The following is a 19,881-nucleotide window of genomic DNA, read 5'->3' on the forward strand; positions in this document are numbered from 1 at the left end:
GGGCGTGATTTCTATGATGGCTATAAAATCAATGTTTTACAGAGCAAGTGTTAACACTGGGCCTGCCTGGCTCCACAGCTCATAGACTTCCACTCACTCACTAGCCCCTTTGGTCCTGCTCGCTTTGCTTGTACACCTAAGGTGCATTTCCCAAAAGCCTTTGAAACAACCAACATTTGTCTAATGAAACATATGTTGCATAAATACGAGAAACCATTAATATTAAAAACCAGAACAAAGGCTAATATATTGCACGGCAAGCAGATTTTTTTTTACTTACTGTCTTAGTTAAAAGTGTTACTTTGGCCATTGCTGCAGTTTTCCTAGAAAGAAAAAGCTGAAGGAAAAGACACTGAAGTATACATTTGCTATGAAAAAGGTAAAAGAAGGAGAAAAGAGTATGGAAACTAATGGGTAAGAAATATGTACTTAGGCTTGGGGCAAGAAAAAAAACTGACCTATCAGTTCTGTGTGAGAAAATAAAGGAGTCACAGGGTGGCGTGTGAAGGATCGTCTCAAAGATCAGGAAAATACTGCTGAAATGAGTAAGAGAGTGTTTTAAGCAACTAGAAAAAAAAATTTTTAAGTGTTACTGTAGACTTGAATATAGCAATTTCGAAGAATCTCATGAAAAATGAGGGCAAGGTAAATAAACAAAACAGGGTAAAGGAAAAATAAACCCAAAAAAGGAGAACTGGAGGGTTGTTTTTGGTGGTATTGGTTATTCCACAGCAAGAGAACCTTGACTAATAATCTACTTGGTATCGGATGTGTTTTGATGATTATTTATGACTTGTGTAAGCAAACATCACCTTTGTGATAATAGGAAAATCCTGGGGAACAGTGAGTTTGAGATGAACAGTGGCCCTGGTTGTATAATGCGTCTTCTTCAGTTCACCTCCATGTTAAGAGGTTTGATTCTGGAAAATTAAAATTGCTTCTCAATACACATATGAACTTCTGTGGGGAAAAATTTATTTCTGGAAATATAAACCTGTTGCCATCGAGTCGATTCCAACTCATAGCGACCCTGTAGGACAGAGTAGAACTGTCCCATAGCATTTCCAAGCAGCGGCTGGTGGATTTGAACTGCCAATCTTTTGGTTAGCAGCCATAGCTCTTAACCACTGCGCCACCACGCAAATATAGTCATATAAAATTTTTACAAATCATGTTCTTTCTTTTGATCTCATTTTTTTTAAGACTAATGCTACACTGGTAATTATGTCAGAGTTAATAGATTTTATTTTCAAAAAAGCTAAGAGGATACCCTGAGTGCCTATATATTGGACTTAATGGCAAAGATTAAAAATTTTGAGTATCATCTTAAACTTGCTCTTTCTTATCAACTGATTTTAATCGTATAGATTTGTACATCTAAAAGCCAAGATAGGAGATACTGTACTATTTAATGATTCAAACATAAGATGTTATGATAATTCATGATTCATTTAAAACAAAAAAAAAGAGTACTTCACTTTTACCCTTATTACTGGATATTAAAAATATGGCAATAGGTGATATACCATGTGATACAAATTTGCCACATTATAACAGAAAAAAAACAAAAACCAAACCCGTTGCCATCAAGTCCACTCCAGCTCTCAGGGATCCTATAGAGCTTGACGGCAGCTATTGTGCTTATTTCTCATCCCCATATTGGCTTAGTTTTTTTTCCTCATGTAATGCTATGTATACGGTTGATTCAGTTTTCACGAAGCACATATTTTTAAATGAGATCAGAAGCCTGAAGTTCTTTTTTTTTTTTTTAAGAACTACTGTTGTATTTATTTATTTTTTAATTTTTTTATTATAATTTAGATGAAGGCTTATAGAACAAATAGTTTCTTATTAAACAGTACACATATTGTTTTATGACATTGGTTAACAACCCCACGACATGTCAACACTCTCCCTTCTTGACTTTGGGTTCTGTATTACCAGCTTTCCTGTCCCCTCCTGCCTTCTAGTCCTTATCCCTGGGCTATTGTGCCCTGTTAGTCTCATTTTGTTTTATTGGGCTATCTAATCTTTGGCTGAAGGGTGAAACTCAGGAGTGACTTCGTTATTGAGCTGAAAGGGTGTCCGGGGGGCATACTCTCAGGGTTTCTCCAGTGTATGACAGGCCAGTAAGTCTGGTCTTTTTCTGTGAGTTAGAATTTTGTTTTACATTTTTCTCCAGCTCTGTCCAGGACCCTCTGTTGTGATCCCTGTCAGAGAAGTCAGTGGTGGTAGCCGAGCACCGTCTAGTTATACTGGACTCAGTCTGGTGGAGGATGTGGTACTTGTGGTCCATTAGTCCTTTGGACTAACCTTTCCCTTGTATCTTGTTTTCTTCATTTCTCCTTGCTCCTGAAGGGATGGGACCAGTGGAGTATCTTAGATGGCTGCTCACTGGCTTTTAAGACCCTAGATGCTACTCACCAAGGTAGAATGTAGAACATTTTCTTTATAAACTATGTTATGCCAGTTGAGCTAGATGTCCTCTGAGACCATGGTCCCCACAAGAAGCCTTAAGTTCTTAAATGTTATTTCCTATTAATGTTTTCTTCCTAGTTTGTAAAGGAGTAGCATTAACCTGTGCTTGAGAATTCATTACTTTTTAGCCCTCAGATCATTATTGCTTTTGGAATTTAGTGTCCTTTAACTAGGGTTAGGTTCAGTCAAGTCAATATACAATTACACATAATAAAAATTATGAAAATGTGGTCAATTTTAATCCAATTAAGGTCTTGAATTTAAAATAACTGATTTTGGCTTACAAAGGGTCCCTTCTGTTTATAGCAAGTCCAATTGAGAATTCTCCTCAGATACAACCAAAATAAAACTACGGGCCCCACTTCATTACAAAAGCAGGTTGTTAAAGCTTCAGGTGAAGTAGCTAATGTTAGCCTATTGATTTTTAAATAGACCGTTCTGCCATCTGGAAAAACATTAGCTGGGGAAATGCATTGTGTATTAAAGATATTCTTAGGTTGTGATTAAATGGCAAACACATGTATTTCAGGGTACCCAGGGACGATTCTGTGTTTCATGTGCGTGTCATTACTAATCTCTGCTTAATGTATTAAAATGTCACATTTAGCCTTACAAAGGGTATGTGGCAAATAGCCTGGCATATACCAGTCTCCCTTTTGTTTGTTATTTTCATTTCTTATTTTGAAGTTAGGAATCAACGAGTTGGTGAATACATATGCCTTTTTTATCAGCCTGGAGAGTGATATTAATATGATGAGAATTTCCATTTTAATTTTCCTATCTATCTTACATATAATCATCTTTTTCCCTTTTGGAAACAGGGGAAACTAAAGATCTTTAGATTCTCTTTTACAATGTATATAGCTGATTTTGGGAAATAGGAGTTATCGTAGTTCAGAATACAGAAGTCGTCAATCATTCAGTTTTGAATTCGTGTGTTAATCCTGTGTTCTAATAATAATAATGATTGTCTATTGAATACTTATTATGTTTCTGTCAATATGCTATGAGTTTTATATTCACTATTTTAAAATATTAAAGCAACACTGCAAGGCAGATGTTAATATCCCCATTTTTGAGATGAAGGAATTGGGAGTCAGAAAGGTTAAGTAATTTATCCAAGTTAAACAGCTCATACCTAGCTAATAAAGTGGAAGAGACAGAGTTAAAATCAACTTCTGTCTGACTTCAGAGCCTCTTCTCCATCCATTAAGCCACATTATTTGGAATATTATGTAGGTGGCCTTCATATAAAACATATGCCATGGCTCTCATGAATAAAATCTAACTTAGTAATGAAGCTGAAGCTTCCACGTTTTCCAGAATATATCATTTTGATTAGGAAATTATGTGAACATAAGACTGCTTCTTCAAAGGGCTTAGTCCATATAGGATCTCTTGAAAGCTGAAAAGGAACCTTTCAAGTCAATGGGAATGTGAGATAGAACTTCTTTTTATTTGAGTTTGATATTGTCAGAAGAGTAATATCAGTAAGTGCTGTTAGGAACTGTGACACAAACGAGCCTGGCCATTAGGCAGAGCCAGGGAGAGCCTTTAGAGCATAGGAACGTTTGTTAATGTTTCCACAATTCCTTTTCAGTAAAAATACTTCCAGTGTAGAAATGGAAATGTTTTAAGTAAATTCTCTGGACTCTTCAATTTCTAATTTCTTGTGCTTAATTCAAGGAAAAGAAAACATAATAGAATTTATAATCTCCATGTTTTATGTTGATTATTTAAAACATATATGGTAACAATGTTATCCTAAAATTATTATACAGTAAAACCTGTGAAAGCCAGAACCCATGTAAGACAGAAATCTGTCAGAGAAGGAAAACTCAAATATTTTCCACTAAAAGGAGCAATAATAAAGGGGTAAGACTGCACCCTGTCAAAGATGGAAAACTTGTGAGACCTGGAAAAACAAGGCAGTCCGGTCAAGTTCCGGCTCTCACATGTAATCTTTATACTTACCTGACCAGGTTGGTGTTGGTGTTCGGTATGGAAGGTGAGCTCTTCTGAGGGAGGAAAACCAAGTCCAAGCGTTAGATGTGGGGAAGAGTGGTAGGTGGAGATGATGCAGAAGGTGGTAGACATTTTTTCACCTGACATTTATTTGTGGAAAAAAGTATCAGTGGAAGGGTATGCATGTAAAACGTGTAGTTTTTCACATATATCCATTCAACCAACTTGTATTGAGTGTTTGTTGTTTGCAAGGCAGTATGAGATAGGCACATAGATGAATGACAGGCCTCTGTTTTTGACTTGCTGAGGTCTTGTGTGAGGAACAGATAGGTAACCAGATTGTTAAAATACTCAGTAATTTATGTTATGATGGAAGTAAGAACAGCATTAGGTCTTATTATAGATGATTGCCCAGGTCAAGGAAGGCTTTGGACCAAGTTTTGAAGCATGAAAAGAATTTACTGCTTTTAGTTTCCTAAGAGATGGTGAACCAATAAGGGCTGCTATATCACTTTCAAGAGCTTAGCAAATTCAAGGGACTTTTCTATTGCACAAAAGGAAAAAAAAATCCAGAAATATACTGTCTCTAAGAGCATACTTAGAATAATTGAATGCAAAAGTATGAAAATAAAGGGATAGAAAAGTATCTATCAGCAAACGTGAGTTAAAAGAAAGCCTGTTATAGTAATTTTGAGGCAAAAAAAAAAAGAAAGTCATAAGGGACAAAGAAGGACATTACATACTGGTAAATGAAGAAAGAGTCTCCAAGAAGGAAAAGAGTGGAAGAGCATACTGAGCTTATTAGGACAGCACGTGCGAAAGTATGGAAGAACGAAGGATATGTGTGAGAAATACCAAAAAATTGCCTGTGCCTGGTGCATTAAGCTTAAAAAAGAAAAAAAAAAAAAAAATATGAGGCTAAGCTTCTAGGTCAGATTGTGGTCAGAACATGAATGGCCTTAGATGACGTGTGTCTCTGTTCTTGGCACTGAAAAAAGAGTCCTGAAATAGGAAAGATCCCATACCCATGGGATGTCTGACAAACTTAGTGATATGTCCAATTGCAAATGTTTGTACTTTAGTTATATGCCATTGCTATAAATATTTTTAATCAGTCAGAAAGTAAGTAAAGTATGTTTTTGGTGCTTGCTGTTTCTTAAATTTGGTAGTTGGCACCCGACTAGATGATTTATGAAGTCAGAATTTAATTGAAACATTAAAAAATGTTTTTGCTATTTGCAGAGGCAAACATTCTAAGAGTCCCTTGATTTAACTTGGTGATAGGTCATGGTTTGGAATGATGAATATCAACTTGATCTTGGTAGCAAGAAATGATGTTAAAAGTTTTGGGTTGATTTTTTGATGTCTGTTATATCCCAAACCAAAAACCAATCCTGTTGCCATCGAGTCAATTCAGACTCATACTTATATCAGGATGTGGAAAATTATTCCTATCACAGCTCTCAAATGTAGTATTTATCCAGATTTACACATGACAGTATTACTTTTTGGTGATCAGAATCCCATTTATTTCCAAGTTGATAAATATTAACAGTGAAGCTACATAAGAAAGTTATCAAAGTGCTAATTCTACCTGGCTTCCCACAGGATTTTTATTTCTATAGCCCGTAACTTACAGTACTGTTTTGTTTTGAAACTAAGATTTCTAATGAAGGAATCTGGTGTCATGAACAACTTGTACATACAAAGTTTTGTAAATATAGGCTAGGTAAGTCAAGGTTGATTTGTATTTCAAGTAGGTGCTGTTAAAAAGAGAAAATAATGCTTCCTTATCTGTGCGAACCATTACCTGCCATTTGGAGGAAAAGCAAGGATTTCTGGCTGATGTATACTGATACTTACGTTCGGGCATACGTTATGCATACACTCATGCAAAAAGGTGTTAACCTGCATAGTATGCTTGTGTGAAATATTAAGTTTTAAAGTCACAGAAATATTGCATATATACCAAGTGTAAAAAAATATTGTGTCACAAGTTTCTCAAGTGAGTGACCTTTGAAGAAAGGGAAGATAAAAATCTGGAGCTGTAATATAATCCTTTCAGAATCCAGATATGAAAATGGTGTACTCAATGGAATTCATCAGTTTAAAATATAGCAGGTAGACTCTAGCCTATATAATTGATTACCAGACTTATCTAGAAGCTCTGCCATCTACATCGAGTTTCTGGTTTCCTTAATGTAAAGTGGAGCTACAAATGATTTTTTGTATTTATTTCTCAGTGCCAATATCTGTAAAATATCTCACAAGAAAGATATTTTCATACTTTATTCATTCAAATTGTACTAGATGATGACGATCACGTTAAAGAATCCACGTGGGATCGTTTCTGTCAGTCTTATGGCTGACCTTTTTCATTGGTTGTTCTACATTGTGAGACATCAACAAGAGAGGGGGAATGCAGTTAAACTACACTTAGTTTCAATGAAAGATTCCTTTGTTGAGGTATGCACTTAGTCCTTTTTATTTTGATTTATTATTGGTTTGAAGGTAATTATTGAAATGTTGATACTAAGAAACTGATAAGATGAACAGTGAAATATTAGATGTTGAATATTATAGTAGTGACTCTCTGTAAATCAGTAGTTAATATGATCTTTTGAAAAAGAAATCATTTATTCATTTCACAAATATTTACTAAATGAAAGATTGTGTCAGATGTTGTGCTAACCTCCTGATACGAGGAGAAGCAAAATAGACTGTCTTTCAAGTTGCTGAATGAAGGTTCTAAAGATACGGGTAAGAAATTCAATGTTTAATCAGTTACTTAATTTCCTTTAGAATGTATACAGTTCTTTGGGAAACTAGATCAGTAACAGTTTTCAAGAATTTTAATCACCATGAATTAAAGGCCTATAAAAGGATATTATTATTATTATCAGTTACATTAATAATGTGGCAGTGGCAGTTCAGTGGTAGAATTCTTAACCTTCCATGCAAGAGACCTGGGTTTGATTACTGACCAATGCACATCAAGTGCAGTCACCACCCATATGTCCGTGGTGGCTTGGGTGTTGCTGTGATGCTGAACAGGTTTCAGCAGAGTTTGGAGCCCTGGTGGCACAGTGGTTAAGCGTTCGGCTGCTCACCAAAAGGTCGGCAATTCTAATCCACCAGCTGCTCAATGACAACCCTATGAGGAAGTTCTACTCTGTTCTACTCTGTCCTATAGGGTCTCTATGAGTTGGAATCGACTTGGGTCTGGTTTTTTTTTTTTGTTTTGTTTTCAGACTAAGACAGACTAGAAAGAAAGACCTGGCATTCTACTTCTGAAAAATCAGCTAATGAAAACCCTACAGATCACAACAGTCATATCATGTTGTGCATGGGGTTGCCATGAGTTGGGGTCAGACTGGAAGGCAACTAACAACAACAATATAGCAGTAATAGTAGTAATAGCTACCATTTATTGAATGCCTAATTGCTAGTTGTAATCCTTGGATGGTGCAAACGGTGGTTAACGCACTGGTCTGCTAACCGAAAGGCTGGAATCTCAAGTCCACCCACAGGCACCTCAGAAGAAAGGACTTGTGATCTACTTTCAAAACATCAACCATTGAAAAGCCAGTGGAGCACAGTTCTACTCTGAGACATATGGGGTCCCCATGAGTCAGAACTGAAACTATGGCATCTGGTTTCTGGTTACTGGTTAATTCCCTGATATGATATAATTTCCTTTAATCCTCACAACAGGTTTATTATTTTGAATTCATGGTTATAAATTAAAAATCAAGGAAGATTGAAATAAAACAGAGTTACAGGGTTTCTTACCAAACTGTATAGTAATTGCCCATGTTTTTTTTTCTCCTTTTATTAATTTTTATTTATTTATTTTATTATTGTACTTTAGATGAAGGTTTATAAAACAAACTAGATTCTCATTAAACAATTAGTACACATATTGTTTTGTGACATTGGTTAACAACCCCACAACATGTAAACACTCTCCCTTCTCAACCGTGGGTTCCCTTTTACCAGCTTTCCTTTCCTGTCCTGCATTCTAGTCCTTGTCCCTGGGCTAGTGTGCCCCTTTAGTCTTGTTTTGTTTTATGGGCTTGACTAATCTTTGGCTGAAGGGTGAACCTCAGGAGTGACATCATTACTGAGTGAAAAGGGTGTCCGGGGGCCATACTCCTGGGGTTTCTCCAGTCTCTGTCAGGCCAGTAAATCTAGTCTTTTTAATTGCCCATGTTCTTGACTGTATCTCTCCCAAGACTAAAAATTCCATGAAAGCAGAGGCTGTGTCATTGATCTTGCATACACTTGTATCTTCAGGGCTTGCACTATGGTTGTGAAATAGTGTTCCTGTTTTTGTTAGGTGCCGTCTAGTCGGTTCCGACTCACAGCGACCCTATGTACAACAGAATGAAACACTACCCAGTCGTGCGCCATCTGCACAATCATTAAGTTTGAGCTTGTTGCTGCAGCTACTGTGTCAATCCGTGACAGTAGATGCTCAATATCTGAATGACTGACGTTCATAGAAAAAACAAACTTCCCTTAACTCTGTCAAAAGACCATTAAGTTTTACTTGTCCCTCGAATTACAGGGCTGTGCATAACCATATTGCTTTCTCCTGCTGTGCTGGCTGATCTGAGCTCTGCAGATAGGGACTGATGTGCAACTGGAAAAATCAGAAAACTAGAACCTAGAACAAGGTGGCTTAGCAGGGAAAAGCAGTACACACACTCCCATCACCTTACATGTACAATGCTGGTCTTATTTGCAAGCTAGAGGATCCTTTTCTGGACAGTCCTCCTCAGTCTTCATACTGTGAATATTAATGGCCTTGTTGTCCAGTCCACTACCTAGTTTAAATTTTTCTTTTATGAAAATTGTTCTCTAATCATATGGCTAATTTGAAAATGTACCAAAAAAGATACTTAATCCATTTATAGTTTTAACCATCTAATTATTGCTTTGAAAAGGATGATCTAATCTAGTGGTTCTCAAACTTTATTGTGCATCAGAATCACTTGTCGGGATTGTTAAATTCTGATTTCATAGTTCTGGGGTAGGCCCAGATAATTTGCATTTCTAACAGGTACCTGGGTGATCCTTATGCTCTCTACTCCCCTAAAAATAGAATAAGTTATGAATCAACACATCCATTTGAAGGAAAACCAAACCAAACTCAAACCCACTGCTGTCAAGTCTGATTCCGACTCATAGTGACCCCATAGGGTTTCCAAGGCTGTAAATCTTCATGGAAGCCGGCTGCCACATCTTTCTCCCGCGGAGCCGCTTGTGGTTTCCAACCACCAACCTTTCGGTTAGCAGTCAAGCGCTTTACCACTGTGCCACCAGGAAGGAGTAAATAAATTATTTTCAGTCAAAATGAGGCTGACAATTCCAATCTTTTGTTGTTTTGCTTTGTTTTTCTTCATGTAATACATTCTCTGTAGAATTTCACTGCAGATGTATTTTGTCAAATCCTTTACCTGCTTGTGGGTCTAGGAAATAGTTCCTCATCTGACTACCATGTGGTAGCCAATTAGACTTTTTGTGGAATCAGTTGTAAATTGGGTATCCAGTTTTCAATAAGAATTAGTGCTCTTCCTCTAAGAAACAGTGAATTCACATAAGTTAAGCTACTTAATTAAACAAAAAAATAGTACACTGTACATTCTTCATCTTGTTTCTTGGAGTTCGAAGGGGACCAAGTTTATTGAGTGCAGACAAATGGCAATAGTTTGTGAAAAGTTCGAGGTCGGGAGAGAGGCATTGTAAGTACCAGTTACTGGCCAGTAATTTGTAGCTTTCCTGTAACGCACAGTTCAGGCTTTGAGCAAACAAGTTTTGAATCTTATCTGTTCTAGATTCCAGAATTACAGGATTTGGTACTGCATGAAAAGTCTCTGTTTGCTTACAGATGAACACTGGATTTATTGTTATGGTAGAATACATTTGAGTACACTGTCTTCTTTGCTTCCTTCTAGAAGAGACTTCTGTGATCAACTAAGACAATTTGAGAAGAGGTTACTGTAAGCCTAATAATAGTACTAGGGTTTTGAGGCTATGTCTAGAAATATTTGGGGCCATATAGACATTTCTATACATTTTTTGCATTGCCTATATACCTGCATAAAAAATTGGAGTTACCAGAATCACTTTTGAATTTCCACTCTATTTTCTATTAAATTAGGAACGTGTTTTTCCTCCATTCTCTAAAAATGTAAAATACAATATTTAGATCACTTTGACAAGTGCTTACTAAGTTGAATTAAAATACTAAATTGAATTAAAATGTATTATATTGAGATTTTTTAAAACTGCCCATTGATTCTACCTTGAGATTTGTATAAACTTGCTGTGGTTCTTATAATAGAAAATATCTTTTTTATTTTTAAAATAAGTAAATTTGACTTTATAAATATCCCAAAAGAAATCTAGGGACATTTCTTTACCAACGTTATTGCGATGATGTGAGAAGAACAAAAAATTAACTTTGACAATCTAGCTATGGTAATCAGTGTACAGTACTTGGTGGTTCTTTCAGTGATACTTATTTCTCCTCCCAGAAACAAATAGGATCTATTTTATGACTTGCCCAGTGTCTTTATACTGTAAAGAAATTTTTCATTATCAAGAGTTTAATGAAAGACAAACCTGGTAACGGGAATAATTTTGAAAGAATTCAGGGATGAAATGTAAATAAACTTCAAGTTAAAAAAAATTAGTCAAAATAAAAGACAAATTTATAGAGAACAAAGTATTAGTGGTTACAAGGTGTGTGTGGGAGGGGGAAGAGTGGTGTTAACAGTTATAGAAATATCTCATTGATTAAGGGTAGGGTAGCACAGCCGATTATTGAAAAAAATTGGTCAAAATGAAAAAGACACAATATTTATACCATGCTAATGTGGAATGCCCTTTCCTGGAACCTCTGTGGAATAGGATAATTACTAACTCACTCTTCTGGTTTTTTATTTATTTATTTTTTTAAGTTTGGAGACCCTTTCTGTAAATTTCTGCTTTTGTAAATTTTTGAGTTTAAATGTAAGTTAAACTTAAAACGACAAAAGATGTGTAGGCAAAATATGTTAATATTGTGATTTTGTGCTTATACGTCTGTCTTAGTTCTCTGGTGTTGCCATAACAAGAATACTACAAGTGAGTGGCTTTGAAGAACGGAAATTTATTTTCTCACAGTTTAGGAGGCTAGAAGTCTGAATTCAGGACAAAGATTATAGGGGAAGGCTCTCTCTGTCTGTTCTAGGGGAAGATCTTTGTCTCAGCTTCTGTAGCCCCGGTGTTCCTTGGTTCCTTAGGGATCTTAACGTGGCATTCCCCCCTCCCCCCTCCTGTTTGTTTGTGCTTGCTTCTGTGCCTAATTAACATAACAAAGAAACCCTATTTCCAAACAGGATTACATCCATAGGTATAGGTGTTATGATTTCAACATATATTTTGGGGGGGACACAATTCAATCCCTAACAATGTCTATCACTATTTTTGTATGTTCTATCAAAAACTCACTCTGAAACAATTAGGCAATGGTTCCATTTTGCATCAGTAGATGCAAAATATATTAAATTTTATTGTGACTATCTCAAATAATTATTTGCATCATTTCAGTAAGGGACAAGATGGTGGAATTCAAGAACATGGATTCTAGACCTACTGGATTAATGAATGCCTATGTTACCATAGGAGCCCTGGTGGTGCTTAAGAGCTTAGCTGCTAACCATAGGGTCGGAGTTCAAATCCACTAACAGCTCCTTGGAAACCCTATGGGGCAGTTCTACTCTGCCCTATAGGGTCTCTCTGAGTCGGAATTGATGGCAGTGGGTTTGGGTTTTGGTTTGGCAGACAATTTCTAAATTTCCTGCCAGGTCTAAAATGCTATGGTTGTTTATTTCATAAATACATCTTCCCCAAGAGAATTGTCAGATTCACAATATTTCAGACCCTTGAATTTTGCACATAAATTTCTTAATTGATTGAAGGTTTACTTGTAATATCAGATGGAATCAATTTTTTTTTTTTCACTGACAGGAACATAAGATGTTTTGGTTTATCTTAAGATAAATTTAGTTTGGGATACCTTATTTTTTTAAATTTGTAACTTATCTAGCCGAATATAATTTGACAAGGAGCATTCAGTAGGAACTAGTCTACGAAAGAATGGGAATTCAGTGCCATTTTCTTCATCAGTGGATTACCTGACTAATGATTAGCATGTTCCTTCCTTTTCCCACAATCCCTGTCCTCTCGCTCTCTTCCACCTGCCCTATACACGAGTTGACTAAGATCCCTTCTCCACCTGATTGCTCTGAGAATCTTGAAACAATCCCGTCATTCCCTTTTGTTCCCTGTTGCTACTGAGGATTTCGGAATTATATTTTCCTTGCTGATCTAGTTCAGAAAAGGAAGCAGAGCTCCCGTGAACAGTGAATTATCACTTTTGGGTTTGCCTTGGGGGTGGTTTGATGTCAGTATCCTAATTTGGAATGCAGAATTTATTTCTCATATAGAAATAATGTTATAAATGTATACCAGAGACTATAGAACTTTTAGTATTATATACTGTAGTTCATTTACCTGATAGGTAAATGCCACAAATGTGCTGGTCTGGCAGTCTATCCACTATTATAAATGCTATTTCTATAAATGAAGTATGTATTCCAGACAACCAATGTTGAGATGAACACAGAACATTCATAGTTGGGTACCGATATTTAACAAGCCACAGGTGTGTATATTCAGTTTTACGCAACCATCTATAAGAAAGCACGGGCATTTTTTTTTTTTTCCTTTTCCAGGTAAACCGAAGTTAGCCCAGGAGTCTTAAACAGAAGGCAGGTTTTTAGATTTAAACCATACATATTTTTAAAATTTAGATATTTTAGAAGTTGGATGCAATAAAATTGATAGGTGATAAGGATTGTGAAGTGGACAATTGCCTTACATAAATAGGAAAAGATAGAAAAAAATCAAGCCAGTCCTTCATAAACATTTTATTCTGGAGTATGCTTGTTTTCCGAAACTACCTCTACTAAATCTCCTGTCAGTCCTGAAACTAGAAGGCAGAAAAGCTTCTAGTGCTACAGCCAACTGCAGTGTAGCCAGAGAAACAGGCAACAAAAATAGAACACCAGGATTGCTGTGCGTGGGTGAGGCAGAAACCACATTATGAGCAAAAGCTTCCAGTATTATTTTAGAACCAATACAGAGCTCTGCACTGCTCTCTCACTCGCTCTCTCTTCCAAAAACACTTACTACAAAAATAAAATGGAATTAAATGTATGTGCATTTGCCCTCTTTGAATTATGATTCTTAATTTCTTCTTGCCTTCCTTTCTTTGGAAGCTGATCGCCTGCATGGAAACACAGTGTGTAAAGCAATCTTGAAGAAAGGAAAGAGTTAATAGCTTTTAAGGACCAGCAATAGAGAATTATGGCTTGAAAGATAGAGGCTGGACAGCTGGGTTTGCTAGGGTATTTTTAAATGCATTAATGCAGGCTCCAATCACTAGGCCATGCTTGACCTATTTTTGGCTCAGGCAGACCATTGTTCTATTTCTGTGCCTGTGGGCCATGCTGTTGTTGATTCATATGCAAATGGATTATCACTAGCTTTAGCCAGCTTGAGCTGAGAGACCCAGAAAGGGGAAGAGAGACACACACATAAACAGACAGGAGGAGGGCACGGGCAGCAGCCACTTGCAGGACGAAGGGTTTTTGCAACAAAACCCAGGCAGCCTGAAGAAATATAAGCCAGGTTTAATTGGTTTCTTTTTCTCGTAGAATGAGAGTTAATATTTTTCTACTTATTCTGACAAAGAAACAACCCCGAAGCACGTTCCTATTTCCCACCTGCTTTTAGTTTCCGGGATAACCTAAACTCCAGCAAGCTATAGCATCCACTCTGTCCTTTCTGCTTTGCACACAGGTTGGTAATGTAGTAAGTATCCAGGTCTTTTAAAAAGTGTATGTCCATCTTCACGGAAAGGAAATCATTGTTGAAGTTGATCCTCTGCCGCTGCTTCTCCTCAGGGAGGAGGGAGGACCAGCGAGAGTAGCTCCTGGGGCCCGTGCACTGAGCAGTGATGAATCTTTCATGTAGCTGAAGTAAGAGTGATTGGAATATGCTGCAGACGATTTACGAGAGTGACTCGTGTTTTTCCTCAGATGGGGTGGCTGGACGAGAGCAGCTCTTGGCTCAGCAAAGAATGCACAGTATGATCAGCTCAGGTAAGATCATCTTCCATACCTAAGACGTTTTATATTTGAAAGGGACTGGCTTTGGAAATGCAGCTAAGAAAAGCACCTCTCTTAAGGAATTGCTGCTTTTTCGTGTTGATGTTGCTATTTTCTTGGTGCGTCTGTAGGTTTAACTTAGATTCCTTCCATTACTGTTTCCGTGCATATTCAGAGTCTGTTTAGGGACGGCTGCTTCTGAATGAAATTGCAAACTATTGCTTCCGATGAAAGATGAGACTGAGATAAGTAACATGTAGTTGGAGGTTTTGCCTTACTGTGCAACTAGAAAACGGATATCTCTGCTGATTGTAAGCGTGTTCAAATTGGGACTTTTAAAAATCAGGTAAGTTCATACTGGGGCTTCAAATTGCAGCCTCAGCCAGCCTAATGCTTTTATATTTACAGTGTGCATACAGAAGCACATCTGTTTATAGACTTACCTTCTGAAATGTGTTTGCTGCAGAGTTGTGAAGGTAGTTTTATTGCCATTTTTTTTTCAGCAGCCCAAAATGAAACTCTTATGATGAAATAAAATTATTATTAGCAGATGCTTATTTTATTTTTCTTCACAAACATTTGGGAAGTCTAGCATTGTCAGGCAGATGCGATGGCATAGTACACATATAAATGTGTTAAAAGCAGGTGCAACATTTTAAAGAATAAGAGTAGCAGATTCCAATTTCTAGTTTCTCTGTGTGCATTCTTGAGCTCTAAAGGAGATGTGATGGGACGTGAAGCTTGTCAGTTTTGTCAATTTATATTTGTTAAAAGAGGATACTCTCAATTGCTTCTAATTGAGGCTTTTTATATTTATTTCCTACAGCTAGTTCATAAAACTTTTGGGACTTTTTGTTTCTGTCCTTTTCTGATTGCTTTACCCTAAATTGTCTTAAAGTTCTCCTTTAGATCTTTTAAGTTCCCAGGTGGGCTTAATCATAATTACAGGTATTATAGATCACCACCTAGACTTCCGTGATAAGAATGCAATGTAAAGCCACGCTTACTTGGTAGAACTAGGTGTGAAAGAAATATTCCACAGGTTGACATGATGTCTGTTTTGGTGTTGATACACCTTCCCATCTGTTGATCTATGTTTGAAGTAAATTTTCTTTAAACCTCTGTCAGTTATGATGATTTTAAACAGCCTTTTGTTGACTGAATCTTTTCAGGGAATTAGAATAAAATATCAGTTTTGTATAATTTGAGGTGTTTACACCGAAGTGACAGGAATTATATTCATTGGTAATGTCTGCTTAACAAAAGCAAATCTGCCAGAATTTCTGTACCATTCACTATCTTCTTGGCTGCAAAGCTGACAAGAGACTAGGGTAGGGGTCAGCAGGTATACCTCTGATGGAACTGGTCATTATATGGCATTTCAGTTTTAACATGTGAACAGAGCTATTTTAAAATGACTATTTTAGATATCTTTTTTCAGTATTGTGCTTTATCTTTTTAGTCTTTACCTCTGTGCTACAGGTTTAATATTTCTTTCTTGTGATACAAACATAGCAGTGGCTTCCAAGCAGCGACTCTGCTAACAGTGAGGCTCCCTACAGGTGTTTGCAAGTTTTTCTGTTTCTCGATGTCTTTGATAATCGCATACAACTTTTCTCAGGTCTCAGTTGAGATTGTCCTTTTTCCTGGTGTTTAATGATTTTTATACAATGCAACATTATTTTCCAGGAGGGAAGTGCCTGAGACTGTCCGTGCTATTGTCAGTTAGAAAGGAAACAACATTTAAGCACCAGTTATTAAATGAAAAGTGATGTAGGTTGATACCAACTCCAAATCCTGGGTGGTATACCTGAACTCCAGGTTCTTTTTTTTTTTTTTTAAATTGGTACATAGAAACAATTGCGTCCTTCCTACACTGTTGTGTAACGTTTGATTTTGTTTACTAAAATCTGTCCTTAAGTTTAATTCGCCAAGTCTTCATTGTGTATCTCCTGTGGGGCACCGGTTCTCACACTTGAAGTCACCAGCAACATTTTAGAAAATACTAATGCCTGGGTTCCACTCCCAGAGTTTCTGATTTAATTGGTACGGGGAACAGCCTGGATACTGGAATAATTTAAATCCCCTAGAGATTCTAACCTGCAGCAAACTTTGTGATGGTGCTGCTGGTGAACTATTATCAATAGGGTTTTCCTCTGAGTTAATGACTACATTAGGAGTGTTTTTGTATTAATTTAGCTGTAAGTCTTATTCAGCTCTCTTTTGGACCAGCGGCATCAATGTGATTGATAGGTGTAGAAGCGGATGGAGTGTTTGGATCTGAAAGAGAAAACAGACATATGGCAGCTGTGCCTACTGGTAGAAAGAGCACTATTCTGGGAGTCAAAGACCTGTTTACTAGCATGAGTTCTGCTGCAAATCAGTTGTGTAACCAGTTTACTCATCTGTAAAATGAATAACAATGCCCTCCTGTTTACCTCTTGGCTTTTTGTAAGGTTCAAACATATCAAAAAGTCTTTGAAGTATATACCCACTGTTATCATTACTATTGTTATGGATTGAACCTGGACCTTGACTCTTCAGTGCCACACTCTGTCTTGCTTGACAAGCCAGATGAGTAGATGAGTTAAATTGTACATCACAAACAGAAATGATTTTTTTGTTTTGATAATCAGTTTTCTTTAATTATCTTATAAATCAGCTGTGTCTTTGGTTATCTTGATCTGATAACAATCAACCTAATTCAATATGACTTAAATCTTTTCCTCTGTAAACTGTGACTGTAAATCAGGGTAGCTAGTGTGTGTGTGTGTGTGTGTGTGTGTGTGTTCTGTGAAATATCTCATTACCTAATAATCAAAGGTAAAGAATATTTGTACAATATTTGATTGATCAGGGAGACCCCCAACGGCAAATTTCTTAAGATTATTAATAAAAAAAAAGCATAGTTTTGTTGTTGTTTAGTTGTTGTTTTTACTATTAATTGCTTTAGTGTTCCCATATTTTATTATAGTTATCTTGGATACTACACATCAGTATAGAAGATTTTTATTCAGATCTTTTTATATACTATTGGATTGCAAGTGGTGTATGTAGTTCCATTTTTTTTTCTTCTGATATTGATCCAGTCACCTGGACATGTTAGGCAGAACTAGGTTCTACAATGTTGTCTGCTGATATCTTAGTTAAAAAGTTCTATAATATTAAATCTTGGAATTCAGTACTAGTGACATATTTTGCCTAGTCAATCTCTACTTTTGTGGCTTGTGTGGATCAATATAAGTGATGACTGTGGCAGAAACTGAAGCCTGCAGAAATATTCACTCAGGTCACTCAGCAGTCTCTGGCAGAAGTAGGGGCATTCCCCTGTTGCCAGGCATATTGCTTAAGACGTTGGACAGCAGAGCTGTCCAGATAGTATTGGAACAATTATTATGAAGGAATTTCCTAGAGTTTGTTCAGCATTAATGTAAAATGCACTTACAATATAGAAAATTCATTTTTACAATGCATTCGTACTGTAGGATATTAAAAAAAAATCTAAATTCTGAATTTCTTTCATATAAAATGTATCTTCACGCCTTTCTCAACCCTCTTTTCCCTTGATGTGTGGTGTCAAGAGGAAGGCAACGTTTTAGATTCCGTAGTCATTTATATCTACTTCAAAAGCAGTCTAATTATGAAAATGTAAGTCTGTGAAATCCTCCTGTCATGTCAAGAATCACTTCTGGTGTTTCCCATAATTACTATTTTGCTGTCCTCCAACTCAGGTTATCTTTACTTACAGGGCTGTTATCAACTGGGGTATCTGATAGGTAGCAATCAAAAAGCCGGTTATAAATAGGCCCATTGAGAATAGGGACAAGAATGAGCATTTTATTGTTCTATGGATGACATAGGTGGTGTAATCCTTCTTATGTCTGCTAAGTAAGAAAACATAATGAAACTCCTCAGAAGACTGAAATAAACCAAAATTCTGAATTTAAAAAAATGTTCTGAATGATGATTGTGATTTTGGAGATGAGGGATTTGAAAATGTACCACATAATCTCTCACCATTGATAGATAATGAAGTGAGGAAAAAATAGTTTAAGGCAGCAAAAAACATACACCCACCCTACAATATTAAGCAATATCTGAGCAAAGTAAATGATATAACCCAATGCAACATACCTCAGAAACTAATAGGCAAGGGAAAAAATGGAGATGAGGGTCTTTGATCGGAACAGAGACTTAACTGAGCTTGTCTGCTGGGCCTTCTTAGAATTCTACTGGCAATTTGACAACATCCTGATGCTTCTCACTGACCTTCCCAAATCTGGAGAGAAGCAAGCTGAGTGGATATCCTCAGCTCTTTTTTGTTATTTTGTCTTGTGACTGAGGAATTGTATAAAAAATTCTGGAAAAGAAATGGAGGGAGGTGAATGAATAGCACTGCCTCTCGGGAGAAAAGAAGGCTTTAGAGCATCTATGTAAACGGGGAAAATGATACATAGCTTCTTCTGATGGGATAACCTTCCCCCAACTAAGGTTCAGAACCGTGAATGAAATCTCAAAACAAGGGGCAGTGACCATTTAAAAAATTAGTATTGCATATTAACATTTTCAACCCTAAATATACTTCTCTGCCCTCCCCAGAGTTCCTATATAAAATTGTGCAGGTTATGCACTGTCTGGATTCATATGTACAAATTTGTATAGTTATAATACAAATTTCCAGGAGATGACTGTAAAGTATATTGAGGAAGGAGAGGCTTTTTTGTTGTTGTTATTCACACAAAGACACCATTCAGGTCACTGGTTGCCTTGCTTCCCTTCCCCCAATTCCTCAGTATACAGAAACATGGATAGACTACAATTTACTCAACCCTCCAACTCAGAGGGTCACATACAGTAGGGTGTTAGATACAGTGGGAAGAAGGCCAAGAAGTCACCTACACTGTCTACACTATTGCAGATGGAAAAGAGTAGCTGGTCAGAGCTGCCAAGCATGAGTAAAATGAAACAAAAGGGCTTGACAATTATGCAGACAAACCTACTGCAGGAAAATTAATAGATACAAAGTAAAACAAAGAGAGAACCATCGCAAGAAAGACAGAGATTCCAGTAAGAAGAACACATCAATTCTTTGAACACATGGAATTGTCTAGTAATTGCTTCCCACAAGTAGGGCACCTTCATAAGAACATGAATTCCATAACATAAGAGCTCAGTGATGCCTTGATAAAACAATAGAATAGATGAAAAAGGAGTT

At 36.7% G+C, this 19,881-nt stretch overlaps 1 protein-coding gene across 23 annotated transcripts in view; it reads left to right on the forward strand.

Moving 5' to 3' along the window:
• The window catches only part of HDAC9 (histone deacetylase 9), a 700,487-nt gene that overhangs the window by 83,570 nt on the left and 597,036 nt on the right, over positions 1-19,881 (forward strand). For 8 of the 23 annotated variants that reach the window (XM_023732291.1, XM_023732302.1, XM_023732288.1 and 5 more), the window contains exon 2: positions 14,598-14,660. In XM_023732291.1, coding sequence (XP_023588059.1) covers positions 14,639-14,660 — 22 coding nt within the window. In that variant the 5' untranslated portion in view covers positions 14,598-14,638. Of the gene's footprint in view, positions 1-13,913; positions 14,359-14,403; positions 14,661-19,881 lie in introns of those variants that run through there. The other 15 variants (XM_023732297.1, XM_023732305.1, XM_004377428.2 and 12 more) reach the window with 14 other exon arrangements.

Source organism: Trichechus manatus, unplaced genomic scaffold (genome assembly GCF_000243295.1).
Source record: "Trichechus manatus latirostris isolate Lorelei unplaced genomic scaffold, TriManLat1.0 scaffold00050, whole genome shotgun sequence".
Lineage (NCBI taxonomy): Eukaryota > Metazoa > Chordata > Mammalia > Sirenia > Trichechidae > Trichechus > Trichechus manatus.